This window comes from Bos indicus, chromosome 13 (assembly GCF_029378745.1).
Source record: "Bos indicus isolate NIAB-ARS_2022 breed Sahiwal x Tharparkar chromosome 13, NIAB-ARS_B.indTharparkar_mat_pri_1.0, whole genome shotgun sequence".
Lineage (NCBI taxonomy): Eukaryota > Metazoa > Chordata > Mammalia > Artiodactyla > Bovidae > Bos > Bos indicus.
Genome location: NC_091772.1, coordinates 20,073,271 through 20,097,073, shown reverse-complemented (window position 1 = coordinate 20,097,073; position 23,803 = coordinate 20,073,271). Strand labels below are relative to the sequence as shown.

Below are 23,803 nucleotides of genomic sequence, written 5' to 3'. Positions count from 1 at the left end.
ATTAGTAAGATTTATTTTAATTTTTTCAAAGTTTAAATGAGGTTATTTCTAGGTTATAAGATCATCCTCATTTTTTTTAGGGCATCAAAAAAGATCAACCTTAAAAAAAAAGAATATTGAACATGAAGAGACTCTGCCCACTGTGATTGCTACAACTAGAAAACCTGTCTATAAAGGTAAAAGTAATGGTATGTTACTTAACTAGGCCTCTGTTAAATGGGGACTTTGATTGTTTCCAAACACTGTTTATAACAGTGTTACAACAAACATCATTGGACGTAATTGATATTTCATAATCCTGTCTTGCCTCCATCAGCTCAGAGTTAAGTCTTTCACCTAAAAGGAATTGTCACTATTTCTTTCCTGATGCTGATTTTTTTGGTTCCTTTTGCAGCTCAGACATTCATTTCTCATTTAAAACTGACTGATTTTTTGAAGAACCATAGATATATTAAGCATATACATTGTGTGTATTCCAAAAAATAATATTGTAGTGAACTTTAACTTTTTGATTCCTGTATAAATGCTTCTCAAAGTGTGGTCCCTGGACTAGCAGCCTGGGCATTAACTAGGAACTTATTTAGAAATGCAAATCCTTGGCCCTCACTCCAGACCTACTGAAATAAAAGCTGTGGGGTTCAAGTCCTTTAATTTGTTTAACAAGTTCTCTGAGTGTTCTGATGCAGGGTAAAATTGGAGAACCATTTCTATAGAAACATAGGTAGATTTATGTACTTCTTTTCCATTTTCATTGTTAATTTCATATACAATATTCTATTTTTCATGATGTCACATAATAAAAATTATATCAAGTACAATGAAATTAAATAGAACTATTTTTTTAATCACACAACAATTTTCCTTTAAAGTGCCATATACAACTGCCTGAAAATCTCCACCCCACCCATACTTTTGAAAATAAATTAATTCTGGGCAAAATAAATAATGTGAGCAAACTTATGGAGACAGCAATGAAATTGCAGGAGTGGAAGCCTTATGAAAATAACATTGCCTTGAGTGAATGGTGTTTATTGAACAATACTGAGAAAGACCCTGAATTAACAGGGTAGGCCCAAATCATGGAGGACCTTGATCGGCAGCAGGTGAGTTTTAGTGAATTTTCCGTTTTCTAATTTTGGGAAAGTTACAGTTGTCCTTTAAATAGCTAATAATGAAAATATTCCCCTAATTTGAAATAGTCATGTTTTAACACTGCACAACCAACTTCAAAAAAGAGAGGAAGTAAAAGCAAATGCCTTGTGGCTCAGCTGGTAAAGAACCCGCCTGCAGTGCAGGAGACCTGGGTTTGATTCCTGGATTGGGAAGATCCCCTGGAGAAGGGAAAGGCTACCCACTCCAGTGTTCCAGCCTGGTGAATTCCATGGACTGTATAGTCCATGGGGTCGCAAAGAGTCAGACATGACTGAGAAACTTTGACTTTCATGATAATAACCTAATTGATATGTGTTGTAGTATATTCTGTGGAGTTTGTAATTGCATAAAGTACAAGTGATAGAATTTTAAAAATGTGCTTCTTGACAACAAAAGTTAATAACATTGTTAATAGCAATCTTACCATAATGTGTAATATTATACATATTACATATAATATTACAAGTAATGATCAGTGTTATTAGCAACTTGAATAATAATTAAGATAGTATTTTTAACCACTTTTTTTACTGTGCCCTGGAAAGCATAAATATTATTGGATGAAATAGCCTTAAATCCAATCTGAATTATTACTGATATAGGTATTTAAACTTCTATATAATCCTTTTGTGCCTTAAATGTTACTGTATTTCTCCAGCAAGAATTTGAACAATGAGTAGTATTGACCTAAGTATTTTGGAGTTCTGTTTTGTACCAGTATTTAATAAGGAAAATTGGATTTCTACAAAAACAATATAAAGTGGAATAAAATTAGTGAAATAGTGGCTATCTTCTATAACTCCTCACTATAAAGATATTATTTATATTTTATACTGTAGTAAAAAATGTACAACTTATATGGCAAGAAGAAATCATGAACTGAGCATAAAATATCAATCAAGAGAAGATAAATGGAGTGATTCTTCACTAATTACTGATTATTGTCTGAAACTGAGAAAGATCCAAGAGGTAACATAGAAATTATGTGTATTAATAATTTTTGTGAAGGTTTTGGAGAGAATTATGCAGAAATGAATAGGAGAATTGTTGAAAGCTGCCAAAAATTGGAATGTGAGCAATGCAAAATTAGTTTTCCAACATAAGTTCAGCATAGCATCCTGCCCCCATGAGTGGTGATTGGTGGACCCAGTCTAGCCTCTCAGTTTGCTTCTGTGGACTATCCAGATAATAGTGAATATAATTTATTCATTAATTATGTGATTATTTGATTAGATGAGCTGATATATGTGCTAAATCAGTGCTTTTCAAGCTTGTCTACAAAATAGGAATCACCTAAGGTGACTTTTCACTTTCATGCATTGGAGAAGGAAATGGCAACCCACTCTAGTATTCTTGCCTAAAGAATCCCAGGGATGGGGGAGCCTGGTGGGCTGCCATCTATGGGGTCGCACAGGGTTGGACACAACTGAAGTGACTTAGCAGCAGCAGCAGCAGCAAGGTGCTTTAAAAGCTACTAATTATACTGTGCAGCCAGAGCTGAGAACTGTAATGCTTATTATCTGATGATATAAAGGAAATCCATGAATACCTCAGTCCATCCATGAATGGTTGTGGCTGTTTTGTTTTTAATCTGGATCTTGTAGCTATGGAAAAGGAGTGCCCAATGAATAGATTCAGTCTGTATTGGATCCATGTAAATATTCCTTCTCCCAAACCATGTTGTTCATGGTGATCATGGCTTGACCTCCACAGCACTCCCCAACAGAATTTCCTGTGATAATGAAAGTGTTCTTTGTCTGTGCTCTCCAGTATGCAAGCTATGACCTATATGCAGCTGTTGAGCTCTTGAAATGTGTTTAGTATATCTGAGAATCTAGACTTTTTATTTTATTTATTTTAATTAGTTTAAATCTAAATAGCCATATGTGGTTTGTGGCTTCTATATTGGACAGCACAACTCATGAATGATTCAACAACCAATCAGGACTTGGAAAAGCAGTGAGCTCTCCATAAGATGACATATATGAAACCTTTTTGCTGATTAATGATAGGTACAACTAAACATATCTCCTGGGAGAAGTAGGAGCAGGAATAGTATTTCAGCAGAGCTGTTGGATAAGATATGATGCTTCTTAGGATGGCAGGATGGCCCTTAACATTGAGCAGCAGTGTCAGTTTCAACTACAGACTCTGAATAGCTCAAATTAGGCCAGGATTAGTGGGCAAAAGCAAAGGATCTACAGCTGTTGGAAGGCTTTGCTGCTGCTGCTGCTGCTGCTGCTGCTGCTGCTGCTGCTGCTGAGTCACTTCAGTCGTGTCCGACTCTGTGCGACCCCATAGACGGCAGCCCACAAGGCTCCCCTGTCCCTTGGATTCTCCAGGCAAGAACACTGGAGTGGGTTGCCATTTCCTTCTCCAATGCATGAAAGTGAAAAGTGAAAGTGAAGTCGCTGAGTCTTGTCCGACTCTTAGCAACCCCATGGACTGCGGCCCACCAGGCTCCTCCGTCCATGGGATTTTCTAGGCAAGAGTGCTGGAGTGGGGTGCCATTGCCTTCTCCTGGAAGTCTTTGGTTGCCTTCAAAATTAAGGCAAGTCTCATCTTAGAGTCAGATAATGAGTAGTCAGGGCGCCCTTATGAGAATGAATATCTAACAACCTCTAGAAATCCAATAATTCCTTTGATTTTTATTGTGATTCACTCAAAAGTTTAAAACTTACTAGAGATCATATTAATGCTGTAAGTAAGCTAAAAAAGCCTCAAGAGAGTATTTCTCTGGTCTTTTGAATACATTTTTTGCTATGGTTAGTCTAAAAATGGTGCTTCTAAAGACAGATCTGGACTGCCTAAACCAAAGGTTAATGTGAGGTCTGTTTTCTTACGTAAATTAGAATATCAGCTTTATAAACACGCTCTGGCCATAAGGTAGTAGAAGAGAAATTTTATGTTCATAAAAATGCTGTTGAAGCTTATTCAGTTGGTAAGAGTATCTCCAGCATTTCATTTTCTGTTTGTCACAATCTCTAATTGAAGTCAAATTGTTAGTGTCCTAAACATTTACTTCCAAAATGTATCATAGAGCTAGCTGGTTCAGGAGATTAGAGATCAATAGGAGCAGATAGTAATCTAAATGTAACCATTTGACAACTTAGTATTTAATGAGAGGCAAAAATCCTTATTTTTCTTTTCAAGATGAACATGAGATTACTTTTGGGGGGCATGGTTTGAGGAATATATTTCCCCCCTCTGTATATTGGTGGCTAACTTTTTGCACAGGGCAATGATTTCAGGTACAGAAAGAGTATATTCACTTGAAGGACCCTAGACACTAGTTGATTACACAATGAGATTCCCGAGGCAAGGGAATCATGTGATTTTGTTTTCTGATTTAGAAAACAGTTCTCAATATATTTTGTTCTTCTGTATGTCAATGAACACCGCAGTTGCAAATAAAATGGACTTTTTAAATAGGGTGTGGGCATTCAGTTCACTCAGTTATGTCCGACTCTTTGCTACCCCGTGGACTGCAGCACACAGGCCTCCCTGTCCATCACCAACTCCCGGAGTTTACTCAAACTCATGTCTGTTGAGTCAGCGATGCCATCCAACCATCTCATCCTCTATCATCCCCTTCTCCTCCTGCCCTCAATCTTTCCCAGCATCAGGGTCTTTTTAAATGAGTCAGCTCTTCGCATCAGGTAGCCAAAGTATTGGAGTTTCAGCTTCAACATCAGTCCTTCCATTGAATATTCAGGACTGATTTCCTTTAGGATGGACTGGTTGGATCTCCTTGCAGTCCAAGGGACTCTCAAGAGTCTTCTCCAACACGACAGTTCAAAAGCATCAATTCTTCAGTGCTCAGCTTTCTTTATAGTCCAACTCTCACATCCATACATGACTACTGGAAAAATCATAGCCTTGACCAGACAGACCTTTGTTGGTAAAGTGATGTCTCTGATTTTTAATATGCTGCCTAGGTTGGTCATAACTTTCCTTCCAAGAAGTAAGCGTCTTTTAATTTCATGGCCACAGTCACCGTCTTTTAATTTCATGGCCACAGTCACCAAATCATCACAGTGATTTGGAAGCCCAGAAAAATAAAGTCAGCCACTGTTTCCACTGTTTCCCCATCTATTTGCCATGAAGTGATGGGACTGGATGCCATGATCTTAGTTTTCTGAATGCTGAGTTTTAAGACAACCTTTTCACCCTCCTCTTCCACTTTCATCAAGAGGCTCTTTAGTTCTTCTTCGCTTTCTCCCATAAGGGTGGTGTCATCTGCATGTCTGAGGTTATTTGTATTTCTCCCTGCACTCTTGATGCCAGCTTGTGCTTCTTCCAGCCTAGCGTTTCTCATGATGTACTCTGCATATAAGTTAAATAAGCAGGGTGACAATATACAGCCTTGACATACTCCTTTTCCTATTGGAACCAGTCTGTTGTTCCATGTCCAGTTCTAACTGTTGCTTCTTCAGATTTCTCAGGAGGCAGGTCAGGCGGTCTGGTATTCCCATCCCTTTAAGAATTTTCCAGTTTGTTGTGATCCACACAGTCAAAGGCTTTGGTGTAGTCAATAAAGCAGAAGTAGATGGTTTTCTGGAACGCTCTTGCTTTTTCAATGATCCAAAAGATGCTGGCAATTTGATCTTCTAACAATACAAGAGAAGACTCTACGCATGGACATCACCAGATGGTCAATACCGAAATCAGATTGATTATATTCTTTGCAGCCAAAGATGGAGAAGCTCTATACAGTCAGCAAAAAAAGACTGGGAGCTGACTGTGGCTCAGATCATGAACTCCTTATTGCCAAATTCAGGTTTAAATTGAAGAAAGTAGGGAAAACCACTAGCCCATACAGGTATGACCTAAATCAAATCCCTTATGATTATACAGTGGAAGTGAGAAATAGATTCAAGGGACTAGATCTGATAGATAGAGTGCCTGATGAACGATGGACGGAGGTTCCTGACATTGTACAGGAGGCAGGGATCAAGACCATCCCTGAGGTAAAAAAAAAAAAAAAAAAAGGCAAAAAGGCAAATGGTTGTCTGAGAAGGCCTTACAAACAGCTATGAAAATAAGAGAAGCAAAAGGCAAAGGAGAAAAGGAAAGATATACCCATTTGAATGCAGAGTTCCAAAGAATAGCAAGGAGAGGTAAGAAAGCCTTCCTCAGGGATCAGTGCAAAGAAATAGAGGAAAACAATAGAATGGGAAAGACTAGAGATCTCTTCAACAAAATTAGAGATACTAAAGGAACATTTCATGCAATGATGGGCACAATAAAGGACAGAAATGGTATGGACCCAACAGAAGCAGAAGATATAAAGAAGAGATCGCACGAATATACGGAAGAACTGTACAAAAAAGATCTTCATGACCCAGATAATCACGATGGTGTGATCACTGACCTAGAGCCAGACATCCCGGAACGTGAAGTCAAGAGGGCCTTAGCAAGCATCACTACGAACAAGTCTAGTGGAGGTGATGGAATTCCAGTTGAGCTATTTCAGATCTTAAAAGATGATGCTGTGAAAGTGGTGCACTCAATATGCCAGTAAATTTGGAAAACTCAGCAGTGGCCACAGGACTGGAAAAGGTGAGTTTTCATTCCAGTCACAAAGAAAGGCAATGCCAAAGAGTGCTCAGACTACCGCACAATTGCAGTTAAACTCAGCAGTGGCCACAGGACTGGAAAAGGTCAGTTTTCATTCCTGACACAAAGAAAGGCAATGCCAAAGAGTGCTCAGACTACCGCACAATTGCAGTTATCTCACACACTAGTAAAGTAATGCTCAAAATTCTCCAAACCAGGCTTCAACCATGCGTGAACCATGAACTTCCGGATGTTCAAGCTGGTTTTAAAAAAGGCAGAGGAACCAGAGATCAGATTGCCAACATCCGAAGGATGATTGAAAAAGAAAAAGCAAGAGGGTATGGTGGTAACTGTAATTTACAGGATTTGTATTTTTGACAAAAATGGCTGAATCACTGGGCCAGTGAATACGGGTATTGATGGCTTCTTGAGTGAAATCCTGGTGCATGCAGCTGCCCAACACTTTGAAGTCTATCATTGCTTTAACTGAATGGCAGAAACCCACAACCAAGCATTTCACTGAGACATAGACTGCTCTCTCTGAACCCATAGACTGGGAAGAGAAAAAGCATTGTGACTGTTCTCTCTCCCATATCTTTCCTACCCTCCTATCACTTTCCTGACAGCCAGTCAGGTGACTGAGTAGCAGATGGAAAGCTATGGGCTGTGTGCCGGCAGTCAACATGTTCAGTTCTACAAAGCACAAGCATAATCCCTATCTTAGGAGGATAAGATTCCAGACCTTTCAGTTTGGGGATGGATGGGTCAGAGTGGTAGAACTATGTATGAACGACTCTTGTGTTCATATGGTCTCATGGGTTAAGTCTATCAGTTCAGAGCATGTTTTCATCAAGGATCAAGGAAAGAAGCTCATTTAAATTGTTCAAGATCGGAGAGCACCTTAGAAGCAAAGAGAGGGGAACCCATAAAACTGGACTGTATATAAAGTCCATGATTTTAATCTCTAGTATATATCCCATGTAGAAGAACGAAATGGCAACCCACTCCAGTATACTTGCCTGGAAAATTCCATGGACAGAGTAGCCTGGTGGTCTATGGTCCATGGGCCCACAGAGAGTCAGACACAAATGAGTAACTGAGCACATATATCCCATTACAAAGTCATAGTCCATAATACCCAGCTTTACAATATTGTTTAAAAAAATTATTCTGACATTTGTTTTAATGAAAACTATTTGAAACTATTGTGTTAGGGGAGGAAGGTTGAACTCAACTCCAAATATAGCAGAAACAGCTGGGGTTTATAGCCAGTGAGCAGAGTAAGTGAGTGAGTAAGTGGATGTGACATTACTAAGAGGTGGCATCAAGTGTCGGGGATTCCTGCTAAATAACCCTAACAGTCTTCTTGCTGAAGGCAGACCAAGAACAGGGCCAAGCATGAATCCTAGTTGAAAAGAAGGCTTAGAGAAACCCAACTAAATTTTGCTTAAGGAAGAAGTTTTTGTCAATGTTCAGCTAAAATAAACTTCCTAGCATTGAGACAAAGATCATTGATTTTGAAAACCAAAAGCTCCAGATAATATTTTGAAAAATGCTATGCAACAAGTGTAAAATTTACTGTAATGATGAGGAATATACAAAACTGAAAGAAATGCTTATGTGTATATTAGAGATTCAATTAAATGAAAAATATAGTAACTTGGTTTATTTTCAGAACTCTTCTTTACCATCTGGAACACATTTGAAACTCTTTAAGATCATAGCCACTGTTGCTGATGTTAAGAAAGGAGCTGTCTGCCGAAATTCTACCTTGCTTCAATTCATTCATGTCCCTGTAATGTCTTCTGGTGTGGTATAAAAGCAATTAAATGAAATCTTTCCTCCACATGCTTTGATAATGTCTTAATTATTTGTGTCAACTATTTGCAAATCTATTCTTTATGATACTATGTAGAAAAAAGTCACTTCCATACCTTTGTTACACTTCCAGATAGAGGAAATGAATTAAGAAAAAAATCTTGCTGTAGTTTTTTATATTAATCTGAAAATTCATTAATCAGAACAAAGTCTTTATATAATATTTATTAAACTTAGTAAGACTACAAATCATACTGTTAGCTTTTAACTGAACTAAAAAAGATATTATTTGTAAATTCAAAGAATTTATTCTGTGTAGGAATATTATTAGTATCAAGTTTAATTGGTATTAATTTTTAAAGGAACATTGAAAAGAATAAGAGGAAAAACCTTGTAAGTATTGATTGAGTTAGTAGTCCAATATCTTTATTGTTGCCTTGTTTTCTCTTTTGGCCCTGAGATGGATGAATTTTCATGACTGTTTATTATCTAATCAAGTATTTCTTTTTGTGTGAAGGTTTCTTTTATTTTTTGAATATTTTTATCAGCTTCTAATATTTCTAAATATTATTAATAAAATTTTGGTTCCTTATCTTTCAGTTTCATTTCAAAACAGAAATGAAAACAATACTCATATATTTTCTTCCAAAATCCAGAATTAGTATAACATTCAAAACATGCTTATATTGATAGGCTACTGATTTAGTAAAAAAAATGTGAATAGGGATTTAAATATTTGCATGTAAGAATTTAATCTTTAACCCATAGGAGCTCAGTATATAGTCATTATGGACCCAAGATAGAGGCAAAGTATTTTCATTGTCACATTCTTGTGTCTCTCAGTGATACACTGATTTATATATTTTATACACAGATATATATTTATATATATAAATATTGTCTTTATATAAACATTTATGTGTATTGACACACACTCCATCAACACTAATTTGTTGATATCAAATATCACTAATTTGATAAATGTGAAACCTGAATGTGAGATGTAGGGGGAGGGTAACATTTTATACTACTTTATCCACCTTCATTTTGTAGAGTATATCTCTCTAAACAACCCTAGATTTTAGAGCATGACTTGTAACAAACCATAAACAACATATAATTGTTCTCCATGTAGAATTACTTTCACAACTTAATATTTGAAAGATGATCATTTGGCCTCTCCTTAAGTATATCCAGTTACAGTGGCCTCACTGTCTTAATTCTAAGAAGTCTCAGCATCAGAAACGGTTATTAACATTGATGGAGAGTGAAAGCCAAGTTTCTCACTGTTGGAGAAAGAAGTTATAGATAAGCAAGATGGAAAGTCTAGAATAAACCCCAGGGTAATGGGTATGATAGGAAATCATACTATTTTTGCAACATGTATATATGTAAAATCACTTTTTCAGTAATCACCCAGAGAGTATTTGTATGAACAGTAAATTCTATATTTAAGAATTTGGACAGAAAAACAAGTTATGTTGTTATCCATTTATTTATTCCTTCAATTAAAACTTTAGTATTTATTATGTCCAGGCACAGTGTTCTTAGGTTTACAAGGGTAAACTAATTGTCATTTCATCAACTCAAAATCTAGTGAGGGAAACAAATGTTAACTGACTATGTGTATAGAAAGGTGAATTACATTTAGGATTTATGAATACATAAGTTTGTATAGTATACATATCTATATATAACACTTTAAAATTTGATTTAAAATATTTAATCATTTTTTATTTACAATGGTTAGTTTCTGGTGTATAGCAAAGTGATTCACTTATATGTAGGTGTGCATGTATATATGCTTGTCCATACTCCTCTCCATTTTAGTTTAAGATACTGAATATAGTTCCCTGTGCTATACAGTAGAGCACTGTTACTTATCTATTTTATATATAGTAGTTTGTATCTAATCCCAAACTCTTAATTTATCCCTCCCCACAAGCCCATCCCAAACTTTCCCCTTTGAAAACTATAAGCTTGTTCAGACCGAGAGACTCCCAGAAGAAAGGGAAAAGAGGATTGAAAATGTGTTTGAAGAAACTATGCCTAAAAACTTCCCAAACCTAAAGAAGGAAACAGATCAGATATCCATGTATAGGAAGCACAGAGGGTCTCAAACAAGATGAACCCAAACAGGTCTACACTAAGACATATTATAATTAAAATGGCAAAAGTTAAGGAGAGGACACTAAAGACAGCATGAAGAAAAACAGAGTTAGTTACAAAAGAACCCCCAGAAGTCTATCAACTGATTTTTCTAAAGCGAAAGATTATCTATATGGAGTGAAGTAAGTCAAACAGACAAAGATAAATGCCATATGATATCAGGTATATTTGGAATATTAAAAAATGATACAAATTAAATTATTTACAAAACAGACTCATAGAAAACAGACTGTATACTTAAAAGTAGTTAAAATTATTTATTTTTATGTTGTGAATATTTTACCCATGAGAAAGGTTTAACATTGTTTTCTAATTATAATTTTTCAAGGTAATTTGCTAATTTGTTTAGAAACAAATGAAAATCTAACATGTTAAAATATTCTAGAGGAACAAAGACTCTATAAACTTGTAGAAGAATTTATAAATTTGTTTTCCAGAGAAAATATAGAGCAGAGTCACATTCAGGTAAGAGTATTAACAAAATTTCTTTTCTGGCTCACTTAATTTTAGCAACTTATTTTCTTAAATTTTAATTTAAAAAATTTTAAATAGCATAATAAACTGATGTGAATTCAAAGATATTACTGAATTTTCTACCTATTACTAGATTTTGTTAATTTTAATGTTAAAATTTTACATAAAACAGTAACCTTCAATGGTCAGTGTTGTTCTGTACTCAAATAGATAAAAATTCAATACTGAGTAACTTTTCCTTGAATGAATTGTGAATGTGTTTACTTCTGACCTTGCTTTTTATTGTTTGTGGGTAAAACGAAGGGAGATAAGAGTTGAACTAATCATACTAACATTGTGGTGTGTTATCATCATTAGTTTACTCAAGTTCCCTCTCTCATTTCTACATTATTAACGTTTGTCCCTATCCTTTTCCCACTTCTTTGCTACTCAGCTACAGGTGTTCACTCTAATGGATTTAATGTGTCTTTAGATAAATTTGAAGTTTGAAAAAAATGTCATGTCTTTTGTTATGGAAGTAGTTTAAGTTTGCATAAATAATGTGCTACTGTAGATCTCTTGCGCTTTTCTTTTCAACAGCCTTAGTTTTTTAAGCACTATTCTGTAGTTGGAAGTATGTCTGAGCCATTGTTTCTCACTGATGCATCTCATTCTAATGCTCTAATCATCCAGTTCCCTTGCAGAGTAGGATCCAATTATTTGTAACCACATGCCTTTTCCATGTCTGCAGGGTGAATACCCATAAGAGTGATCGCCAGGCTAGGGTATAGTTTTTTTTCTTGAAGTTCTACTCAACTGTCCCAAAGCAGTTGTACTTAGTTTGCACTTTCAGTGGCAGTACACGAAGGTGCCCATCAGTCAACCACTCACTGACGCTTGATGTTACCAGGCTTCCTAATCTGTCCGAATCAGTTGAGCATAAACTGGCAGGCATTTCATTATTCCAAACTGTATTTTTCTAATTGTCATCATCTTTAAACAATTTCCTTTCATATATATTTTTATCCATGTACCTTTTTAGTAATTTAGGCATTCCATTCTAAGGAGGGGTTTGATATATTATCTATTTGTGTTGATGTGCCAGAGGTTCCTTACATAGCCTAGATATTTATCTTACTGATTTTAAATGTTGCCAATATTTTCAGCCACCTATGCCATTAACTACATCTGTATCGTCCAGTTGAACAGAAATCTTTGTTTTTGATACAGTGAAATACATTAATTATTCTATTATGATTTAGGTTTAGGGGCCTTAGAAAAGGTACTAAAGTATCTTTTACATTGATTTTTATTAATTTTATACTTTTGTTTTTCATGTTTTAAACTTTACTCCATGAGAAGTCATTTTGGTATGTGACATACTATAGGGATCCCATATTATTTTTCTCCATATTATGAGTCTTTCTTTTTCCAGTTCCATCTACTAAAAGAACCATCCTTTTCCTGACTGATTTATGAAGCACACCACATCTGTGGTGTGCTAAGTTCTCACAGAAGTGGGTGTGGTTTGGCTAGTGAAGATCTTCTCTGGTTGGGTATCGAGATGATGGGATTTACTCTGGTACTGTAGTTGCATGTGACTGGAGCCAGATCCTATGGCTGCTGCTGCAGGTATGGGCAGGCATGACTCCCAGCAGATTCCTGGGCTGGCAGGATCAGCCCTGCTCTTCAGGTGAAAGGGACTGGAGCCAAATAACAGGCTGACACAGTGTCCATAGCCAGACCAAGGGTGGAGGGCCTGCTACCCACAGAAGATGGGTGTGACTCCTCCTAGACCCTCGGTGGATGTACTGTTTGCAGAACAAGTCCAGGTCTGTAGCAAGGACCACAGCTGGCAAGCTTGCCACCTGAGCGCACACAGCAAAATGGCCTTTCTTGGTCTTGAGCTCCACTAAGGTTCACAAATTCCTTCCTGGATCCCACAAAGGCACTATTGTCCATGGATAGCTGCCAAATTACTGTTGCTATGTGGTGTTACAGAGAAGGCAATGGCACCCCACTCCAGCACTCTTGCCTGGAAAATCCCATGGATGGAGGAGCCTGGTAGGCTGCAGTCCATGGGGTCGTGAAGAGTCGGACACGACTGAGCGACTTCACTTTCACTTTTCCCTTTCATGCACTGAAGAAGGAAATGGCAACCCACTCCAGTGTTCTTGCCTGGAGAATCCCAGGGACGGGAGGGCCTGGTGGGCTGTCATCTATGGGGTCGCACAGAGTCGGACACGACTGAACCGACTTAGCAGTAGCAGTAGCAAAAATTTAGTGTTAAAAGTGGATGTTCTCCTAGTCAGCCATCTGACTAATGTCACTCTCAAAATGCTTTTTAAAGTCATGTACTAAAAAAAATATCCATATACTGAGATTAATTTTTATTGAAGTATGGTTGATTTATAATATTGTGTTAGTTTCGGGTAAACATCAAACTGATTCAGTCATACACACACACAGCCCTTTTCAAATTAGTTTTCCTCCTTTCTGGATATGTGCCTAGGAGTCGGATTGCTGGGTTCTATATTTAGTTTTTAAAGGAATCTCCATACTGTTTCAAGAGTGGCTGCACTAATTTACATTCCCAACAGTGTAGGAGGGATCCCTTTTCTCCACATCCTCTCCAGTATTTACTGTTTGTGGGTTTTTTGAAAATGGTCATTCTCCCTGGCATAATGTGTGATACTTCATTGTAGTTTTGATCTGCATTTCTGTGATAATTAGCCATATTGAACATCTTTTCATGTGCCTGTTGGCCATCTGTATGTCTTCTTTGAAGAAATGTCTATTAGATCTTCTGCCCATTTTCTGATTGTGTTGCTTGGGTTTTTTTTTTTTTAATATTGAGATGTATGAGCTGTTTGTATATTTTGGAAATTAAGCCTTTGTTGGTCACATTGTTTGCAAATATTTTGTCCTAGTCTGTAAGGTTCTTGTTTTGTTTAGAGTTTTCTCCAGTAACTGATAAAAGTGTTATATTAAATTACTAGACCGTCTCAGTATTCTTGCATTCCATCTTTTCTTCTGTGTAAACTTTTGCCTACCCTTTCAAATGTGTGCCTTTTGAATGACCTGTTTTGATGCCACTTTTTTCCCCTCCAGTTACCATATTTGTAACAACTACTACATTATGGCTTCAGTTCAATTCAGTCACTCAGTCGTGTCCTACTCTTTGTGACCCCATGGACTGCAGCACATCAGGGCTCCCTATCCATCACCAACTCCAGGAGTTTACTCAAACTTATGTCCATTGAGTTGGTGATGCCATCCAACCATCTCATCCTCTGTTGTCCCCTTCTCCTCCTGCCTTCAATCTTTCCTATCAGGGTCTTTTCAAATGAATCATTATGGCTTATTTCTCTATTATTTCTTATATATTATACTGCAGTTTCTATTACAATTCTATTTATAGTTTCATGGGTTTCCCTGGTGGCTCAGCTGGTGAAGAATCCGCCAGCCATGTGGGAGACCTGGGTTTGGTCCCTGGGTTGGGAAGATCCCCAGAGATCTTTCCCTAGAAGGGAAAAGCTACCCACTCCAGTATTCTGACCTGGAGAATTCCATGGGGTTGCAAAGAGTCGGACATGACTGAGCGACTTTCACTTTCAGAGTCAATCCATTTCTGCCTTACCCATGACTCTGCTAATGAACAGTTTTTAATCTGGTTTCCTGATTGGCCTGAATGACTCTGAGATGCACTGTAGTCTGATACTCTCTTAAGTAATCTTCCTTCTTTGTTTTCTTGTGTGTTAAACCTCCATCACAATTTCAAGGCTCTCCTGGTCAACATCTGCTCCATCTCTAGTACAGTTCAAAGTCTGTCAAATCCAGTACAGTTCTAAATCTGTCTTGAGATATACTTCACAGCAGACATTTTTTGTTGTTTCTCTCAGAGGAAATACTTTCAATATTTTGTTAACCAGTGTGTTTTCTGAGTTACTGATCTTTTAAAATTTATTTAATTGGAGGCTAATTGCTTTACAATATTGTGGTGGTTTTTGCCATACATTGACATGACTCAGCCATGGGTGTACATGTGTCTCCCATCTTGAACCCCTCTCCCAGCTCCCTTCCTATCCCATCCCTCTGGGTTGTCCCAGTGCACTGATTCTGAGTGCCCTGTTTCATGCTTCGAACTTGGACTGGTCATTTATTTCACATATGGTAATATAAATGTTTCAATGCTATTGTCTCAAATCATTCCACCCTCACCTTTTCCCACAGTGTCCAAAAGCCTGTTCCTTATATCTGTGTCTCTTTTGCTGTCTTGCATATAGGGTCATTGTTACAATCTTTCTAAATTCCATATATATGCATTAATATACTATATTGGTATTTTTCTTTCTGACTTACTTCACTCTGTATAATAGGCTCCAGTTTCATCCACCTCATTAGAACTGATTCAAATGTGTTCTTTATAATAGCTGAGTAATATTCCATTGTGTACATGTACCACAACTTTCTTATCCCTTTGTCTGCTGATGGACATCTAGGTTGCTTCCTTGTTTTAGCTATTGTAAACAGTGCTGTGATGAACACTGGGGTACATGCATCTCTTTCAATTCTGGTTTCCTCAGTGTATATGCGAGGCAGTGGGAGGTATATGCTGGGTCATATGGCAGTTCTGTTTCCAGTTTTTTAAGGAATCTCCACACTGTTCTCCATAGTGGCTGTACTAGTTTGCATTCCCACCAACAGTGTAAGAGGTTCCCTTTTCTCCACACCCTCTCCAGCATTTATTGTTTGTAGACTTTTTGATAGCAGCCATTCTGACTGGCATGAGATGGTACCTCATTGTGGTTTTGATTTGCATTTCTCTGATAATGAGTGATGTTGAGCATCTTTGCATGTATTTGTTAGCCATCTGTATGTCTTCTTTGGAGAAATGTCTGTTTAGTTCTTTAGCCCATTTTTTGATTGGGTCATTTATTTTTCTGGTATTGAGCTGCATGAGCTGCTTGTATATTTTTGAGATTAATTCTTTGTCAGTTGCTTTGTTTGCTATTATTTTCTCCCATTCTAAAGGCTCCCTTTTCACCTTGCTTATAGTTTCCTTCATTGTGCAAAAGCTTTTAAGTTCAATTAGGTCCCATTTGTTTATTTTTGCTTTTATTTCCAATATTCTGGGAGGTGGGTCATAGAGGATCCTGCTGTGATTTATGTCGGAGAGTGTTTTGCCTATGTTGTCCTCTAGGAGTTTATACTTTCTGGTCTTGCATTTAGATCTTTAATCCATTTTGAGTTTATTTTTGTGTATGCTGTTAGAAAGTGTTCTAGTTTCATTGTTTTACAGGTGGTTGACCAGTTTTCCCAGCTCCACTTGTTAAAGATATTGTCTTTTCTCCATTGTATGTTTTTGCCTCTTTTGTCAAAGATAAGGTGTCCATAGGTGCGTGGATTTATCTCTGGGCTTTCTATTTTGTTTCATTGATCTATATTTCTCTCTTTGTGCCAGTACCATACTGTCTTGATGACTGTAGCTTTGTAGTATGGTCTGAAGTCAGGCAGGTTGATTCCTCCAGTTCCATTCCTCTTTCTCAAGATTGCTTTGGCTATTCAAGGTTTTTTGTGTTTCCATACAAATTTTGAAATTATTTGTTCTAGTTCTGTGAAAAATACCATTGGTAGCTTGATAGGGATTACACTGAATCTGTGGATTGCTTTGGGTAGTATACTCATTTTCAGTATATTGATTGTTCCAATCCATGAACATGGTATAATTCTCCAACTGTATGTGTCCACTTTGTTTTATAGTTTTCTATACATAGGTCTTTTGTTTCTTAGGTACATGTATTCCTAAGTATTTTATTCTTTTCCTTGCAATGGTGAATGGGATTGTTTCCTTAATTTCTCTTTCTGTTTTCTCATTGTTAGTGTATAGGAATGCAAGGGATTTCTGTGTATTAATTTTATATCCTGCAACTTTACTATATTCATTGATTAGCTCTAGTAATATTCTGGTGGTGTCTTCAGGGTTTTCTATGTAGAGGACCATGTCATCTGCAAAGGGTGAGAGTTTTACTTCTTCTTTTCAATCTGGATTCCTTTTCTTTTTCTTCTCTGATTGCTGTGGCCAAAGCTTCCAAAACTGTGTTGAATAGGAGTGGTGAGAGTGGACACCCTTGTCGTGTTCCTAACTTTAGGAGAAATGCTTTCAATTTTTCACCATTGAGGATAATGTCTGCTGTGAGTTTATCATATATGGCTTTTATTATGTTGAGCTATGTTCCTTCTGTGCCTGCTTTCTGGAGAGTTTTTATCATAAATCGGTATTGAATTTTGTCACAGGCTTTCTCTGCAGCTATTGAGATGATCATATGGTTTTTATCTTTCAGTTTGTTAATATGGTGTATCACATTGATTGATTTGCAAATATTGAAGAATCTTTGCATCACTGGGATAAAGCCCACATGGTCATGATGTATGATCTTTTTAATATGTTGTTGGATTCTGTTTGCTAGAATTTTGTTGAGGATTTTTGCATCTATATTCATCAGTGATATTGGCCTGTAGTTTTTTTGTGTGTGTGGCATCTTTGTCAGGTTTTGGTATTAGGGTGATGGTGGCCTCATAGAATGAGTTTGGGAGTTTACCTTCCTCTGCAATTTTTTGGAAGAGTTTGAGTAAGATAGGTGTTAGCTCTTCTCTAAATTTTTGGTAGAATTTACTTGTGAAGCCATCTGGTCCTAAGCTTTTGTTTGTTGGAAGATTTTTTATTACAGTTTCTATTTCTGTGCTTGTGATGGGTCTGTTAAGATTTTCTATTTCTTCCTGGTTCAGTTTTGGAAAGTTATACTTTTCTAAGAATTTGTCCATTTCTTCCAAGTTGTCCATTTCATTGGCATATAGTTGCTGATAGTAGTCTCTTATGATCCTTTGTACTTCTGTGCTGTCTGTTGTGATCTCTCCATTTTATTTTTCATTTCTAATTTTGTTGATTTGATTCTTCTCCCTTTTTTTCTTGATGAGTATGGCTAGTGGTTTGTCTATTTTATTTATCTTCTCAAAAAACCAGCTTGTAGTTTTGTTGATTTTTGCTATAGTCTCCTTTGTTTCTTTTTCATTTATTTCTGCTCTAATTTTTATGATTTCTTTCCTTCTACTAGCTCCGGGTTCTTCATTTCTTCTTTTTCTAGTTGCTTTAGGTGTAAAGTTAGGTTATATATTTGATTTTTCTCTTGTTTCTTGACATAAGCGTGTATTGCTATGAACCTTCCCCTTAACACTGTTTTTACTGAATCCCATAGATTTTGGGTTGTTGTGTTTTTTTTTTCATTTGTTTCTATACATATTTTTATTTCCTTTTTTTATTTCTTCCATGATTTGTTGATGATTCAGAAGCGTGTTATTTAGCCTCCATATGCTTGTATTTTTAATACTTTTTTCCCCTGTAGTTGACATCTAATCTTATTGCATTGTCATCAGAAAAGATGCTTGAAATGATTTCAATTTTTTTTTTAATTTACCAAGGCTAGATTTATGGCCCAGGATGTGATCTGTCCTGGAGAATGTTCCATGTGCACTTGATAAAAAGGTAAAATTCATTGTTTTGGGGTGAAATGTCCTATAGATATCAATTAGGTCTAACTGGTCCATTGTATCATTAAAAGTTTATGTTTCCTTGCTAATTTTCTGTTTGGTTGATCTATTCACAGCTGTGAGCAGGGTTTTAAAATCTCCCACTATTCTTGTGTTAATTTCCCCTTTCATACTTGTTATCATTTGCCTTATGTATTGAGGTGCTCCTATGTTGGTTGCATATATATTTATCATTGTTACATATTCTTCAGAATCTGCCTGCAATGCAAGAGACCCTAGTTCGATTCCTGGATTGGGAAGATCTGCTGAAGAAGGGACAGGCTACCCACTCCAGTATTTTTGGACTTCCCTTGTGGCTCAGCCGGTAAAGAATCCGCCTGCAATGCGGGAGACCTGGGTTGATCCCTGGGTTTGGAAGAGCCCCTGGAGAAGGGAAAGGCTACCCACTCCAGTGTTCTGGCCTGGAGAACTCCATGGACTATACAGTCCATCGGGTCACAAAGAGTTGGACATGACTGAGTGACTTTCACTCACTTCTTGGATTAATCCTTTGATTATTATGTAGTGTCCTTCTTTGTCTCTTTTTACAATTTTTATTTCAGTCTATTTTATCTGATATGAGTATTGCTACTCCTGATTTCTTTTGATCTCCATTTGCATGAAATATCTTTTCCAGCCCTTCACTTTCAGTCTATAAGTGTCCCTTAGTTTAAGGTGGGTCTCTTGTAGACAGCATATATAGGGGGTCTTGTTTTTGTATCCATTCAGTCAGTCTTTGTCTTTTGGTTGGGGCATTCAACCCATTTACATTTAATATAATTATTGATAAATATGATCCCATTACCACTTACTTTGTTGTTTTAGGTTGGAATTTATACACCCTTTCTGTGTTTCCTGTCTAGAGAAGATCCTTTAGCATTTGTTGAAGAGCTGGTTTGGTAGTGCTGAATTCTCTCAGCTTTTGCTTGTCTGTAAAGCTTTTGTTTTCTCCTTCATATTTGAATGAGATCCTTGCTGGGTATAGTAATCTGGGCTGTAGGTTTTTCTCTTTCATTACTTTGGGTATGTCCTGCCATTCCCTTCTGGTCTGAAGAGTTTCTATTGAAAGATCAGCTGTTATCCTTCTGGAGATCCCCTTGTGTGTTGTTGTTTTTAATATTATTTTAATAATAATAACAATATTTTAAAATAATAAGTTCCATAAGGATAACAGCTGCTTTTAATATTATTTTGTCCTCCATAAGGATAAAAGCTGCTTTTAAAATTTGCTCTTTGTGTTTCATTAGTTTGATTAATACGTGTCTTGGGGTGTTTTGCCTTGGGTTTATCCTGTTTGGGACTCTGGGTTTCTTGGACTTGGGTGGCTATTTCCTTCCCCAATAGCTTTCAACTATTATCTCAAGTATTTTCTCACGCCCTTTTTGTCTTCTTCTGGGACTCCTATGATTCTAATGTTGGAGTGTCTAACATTGTCCCAGAGGTCCCTAAGGTTGTCCTCATTAATTCTTTTTTCCTCTCTGCTTCATTTATTTCCACTATTCTATCTTCCACCTCATTTATCCTATCTTCTGCCTCAGTTATTCTACTGTTTGCTCCCTCCAGAATGCTTTTGATCTCATTTATTGCATTATTCATTATTGACTGACTCTTCTTTGTTTCTTCTAGGTCCTTGTTAAACATTTCTTGCATCTCCTCAATCCTTGTCTCTAGTCTATTTATCTGTAATTCCATTTTGCTTTCAAGATTTTGGATCATCTCTACTATCATTATTTTGAATTATTTTTCAGGTAGACTTCATATCTCCTCCTCTTTTGATTGGTTTGGTGGGCATTTATCATGTTCCTTTACCTACTGAATATTTCTCTGCCTTTTCATTTTGTTTTTATTGCTGTGTTTGAGGTGCCCTTTCTGTAGGCTGGAAGTTCGTGGTTCCTCTTTATTGTGGCACCTGCTCCCTCTGGATGGGGTTGGACTAGTGGCCTGTCAAGGTTTCCTAGTTAGGGGAGCTTGTGTCTGTGTTCTGGGGGGTGGAGCTGGATCTCCTCTCTCTGGAGTGCAATGAAGTGTCCAGTAGTGAGTTTTGCAGTGTGTATGTGGTTTGGCATGGTTTTGGTTAGCCTGTCTTTTAATGCTCAGGGCTGTGTTCCTGCTTTGCTGGAGAATTAGCATTGATATGTCTTGCTCTGGAACTTGTTGGCTCTTGGGTGGAGCTCGGTTTCAGTGTAGGTATGGAGGCTTTTGGGTAAGCTCTTGTTTGTTAATGTTCCCTATAATCAGGAGTTCTCTGATGTTTTCAAGTTTTGGAGTTAAGCCTCCTGCCACTGGCTTTCAGTCTTATTCTTACAGTATCCTCAAGACTTCTCCATCCATACAGCATAGATGATAAAACATCTAGGTTAATGGTGAAACAGTTCTCCACAGCAAGGGACACTCAGAGAGGTTCAAGAGTTACATGGAGAAGAGAAGAGGGAGGAAGGAGATAGAGGTGACCAGCAGGAGAAGAGGGGGAACCAAAAGGGGAGAGAACAATCTAGCCAGCAATCAGTTCCCTAAGTGTTCTCCACAGCCTGGAACACCCAGAGAGATTCACAGAGTTAAGTAGAGAAGACAGGGGGATGGAGAAGATGGAGGTGACCTGGGGGAGAAAAGGGAGAGTCAAAAGGGGTAAGAGCAATCAAGCCTGTAATCACACCTCTAAGTGAAAATGGATACAGAAGATTAGATTCTTAAAGGTACAAAATTGATAAAAAATACCAAAAAGCAAAGATTAAAAATCTAGAGGTTAGACTCTTAAAATAACAATATTAAAAAAAGCCAAAATCAATCACAAAAATTATTTAAAATATATATATGAAATTTGCTTTTAAAATAGGGTATTTTTGGCAAGGTAATAGTAGGTTATGAAATGAAAATTAATGGAGTAATAAAGAACTTAAATTTTTTTAAAAAATCAAAAAGTGATAATAATAAAAATATATCTAGGAATTTCTCTGGCGCTGTTGTGGGCAGTATGGGGTCAGTTCAGTTTCAGATAGTTCCTTGTTCCAGCTTGTACTTGTTCTCAAGGTGTATAAACCCCCTCCAATGCTTAGTCAACGTTCAGTTTCAGTTCAGTTGCTCAGTTATTTCTAACTCTGCGACCCCATGGACTGCAGCACGCCAGGCCTCCCTGTCCATCACCAACTCCCAGAGTCCACCCAAACCCATGTCCATTGAGTCGGTGATGCCATCCAGCCATCTCATCCTCTGTCATCCCCTTCTCCTCCTGCCCTCGATCTTTCCCAGCATCAGGGTCTTTATGAGTCAGCTTTTGCATCAGGTGGCCAAAGTATTGGAGTTTCAGCTTCAACATCAATCCTTCCAATGAACATTTAGGATGATTTCCTTGAGGATGGACTGGTTGTATCTCCTTGCAGTCCAAGGGACTCTCAAGAGTCTTCTCCAACACCACAGTTCAAAAGCTTCAATTCTTCGGTGCTCAGCCTTCTTTATTGTCCCACACTCACATCCATACATGACCACTGGAAAAACCATAGCCTTGACTAGAGGGACCTTTGTTGGCAAAGTAATGTCTCTGCTTTTTAACATGCTGTCTAAGTTGGGCATTCTGTTAGACCTCTCCACCATGACCAGTCTGTCTTGGGTGGCGTGACTTAGTTTCATTGAGTCAGACAAGGCTGTGGTCCATGTGATCAGATTGGCTAGTTTTCTGTGATTGTGGTTTCAGTCTGTCTGCCCTCTGATGCCCTCTCTTAGCACCTATCATCTTACTTGGGTTTCTCTTACCTTGGACATGGGGTATCTCTTCATGACTGCTTCAGCAAAGTGAGGACGCCGCTCCGTATCATTATACAGTGGAAGTGAGAAATAGATTTAAGGGACTAGATCTGATAGAGTGCCTGATGAACTATGGATGGAGGTTTGTGACATTGTATAGGACACAGGGATCAAGACCATCCCCAAGAAAAACAAAGGCCAAAAAGCAAAATGGCTGTCTGAGGAGGCCTTATAAATAGCTGTGAAAAGAAGAGAAGTGAAAAGTAAAGGAAAAAGGAAAGGTATATCCATTTGAATGCAGAGTTCCAAAGAAAAGCAAGGAGAGATAAAGCCTTCCTTAGCGATCAATGCAAAGAAAGAGGAAAATAATAGAATGGGAAGGACTAGAGATCTCTTCAAGAAAATCAGAGATAAAGGGAACATTTTATGCAAAGATGGGCTTAATAAAGGACAGAAATGATAGGGACCTAACAGAAGCAGAAGATATTAAGAAGAGGTGGCAAGAATACACAGAAGAACTATACAAAAAAATCTTCATGACCAGATAATCACGATGGTGTGATCCCTCACCTAGAGCCAGACATCCTGAAATGTGAAGTCAAATGGGCCTTAGGAAGCATCACTCTGAGCAAAGCTAGTGGAGGTGATGGAATTCCAGTGGAGCTATTTCAAATCCTTAAAAATGATGCTGTGAAAGTGCTGCACTCAATATGCTAGCAAATTTGGAAAACTCAGTAGTGGCCACAGGACTGGAAGAGGTCAGTTTTTATTTCAATCCCAAAGAAAGGCATGCCAAAGAATGCTCAAACTACCTCACAATTGCACTAATCTCACACGATAGTAAAGTAATGCTCAAAATTCTTCACACCAGGCTTCAGCAATATGTGAACTTTGTACTTCCAGATGTATCAAGCTGGTTTTAGAAAAGGCAGAGGAACCAGAGATCAAACTGCCAACATCTGCTGGATCATTGAAAAAGCAAGAGTGTTCCAGAAAAACATCTATTTCTGCTTTATTGACTATGCCAAAGCCTTTGACTGTGAGGATCACAAGAAACTGGAAAATTCTGAAAGAGATGAGAATTCCAGACGACCTGACCTGCCTCTTGAGAAACCTGTATGCAGGTCAGGAAGCAACAGTTAGAACTGGACATGGAACAACAGACTGGTTCCAAATAGGAAAAGGAGTACGTCAAGGCTGTATATTGTCACCCTGCTTATTTATATTGTATGCAGAGTGTATCATGAGAAATACTGAGCTGGATGAAGTACAAGCTGGAATCAAGATTGCTGGGAGAAATATCAGTAACCTCAGGTATGCAGATGAC

General features: G+C 37.5%; 1 protein-coding gene across 15 annotated transcripts in view; it reads left to right on the top strand.

Annotated features, from left to right (window-relative positions):
- Positions 1-8,665, top strand: part of CCDC7 (coiled-coil domain containing 7) — a 275,288-nt gene extending 266,623 nt beyond the window's left edge. For 3 of the 15 annotated variants that reach the window (XM_070800784.1, XM_070800785.1, XM_070800791.1), the window contains exons 46-49: positions 81-188; positions 870-1,103; positions 1,992-2,121; positions 8,387-8,664. In XM_070800784.1, coding sequence (XP_070656885.1) covers positions 81-188; positions 870-889 — 128 coding nt within the window. In that variant the 3' untranslated portion in view covers positions 890-1,103; positions 1,992-2,121; positions 8,387-8,664. Of the gene's footprint in view, positions 1-80; positions 189-869; positions 1,104-1,991; positions 2,122-8,386 lie in introns of all 15 variants that reach the window. The other 12 variants (XM_070800783.1, XM_070800790.1, XM_070800779.1 and 9 more) reach the window with 8 other exon arrangements.
- The last annotated feature ends 15,138 nt before the right edge of the window (positions 8,666-23,803 follow it).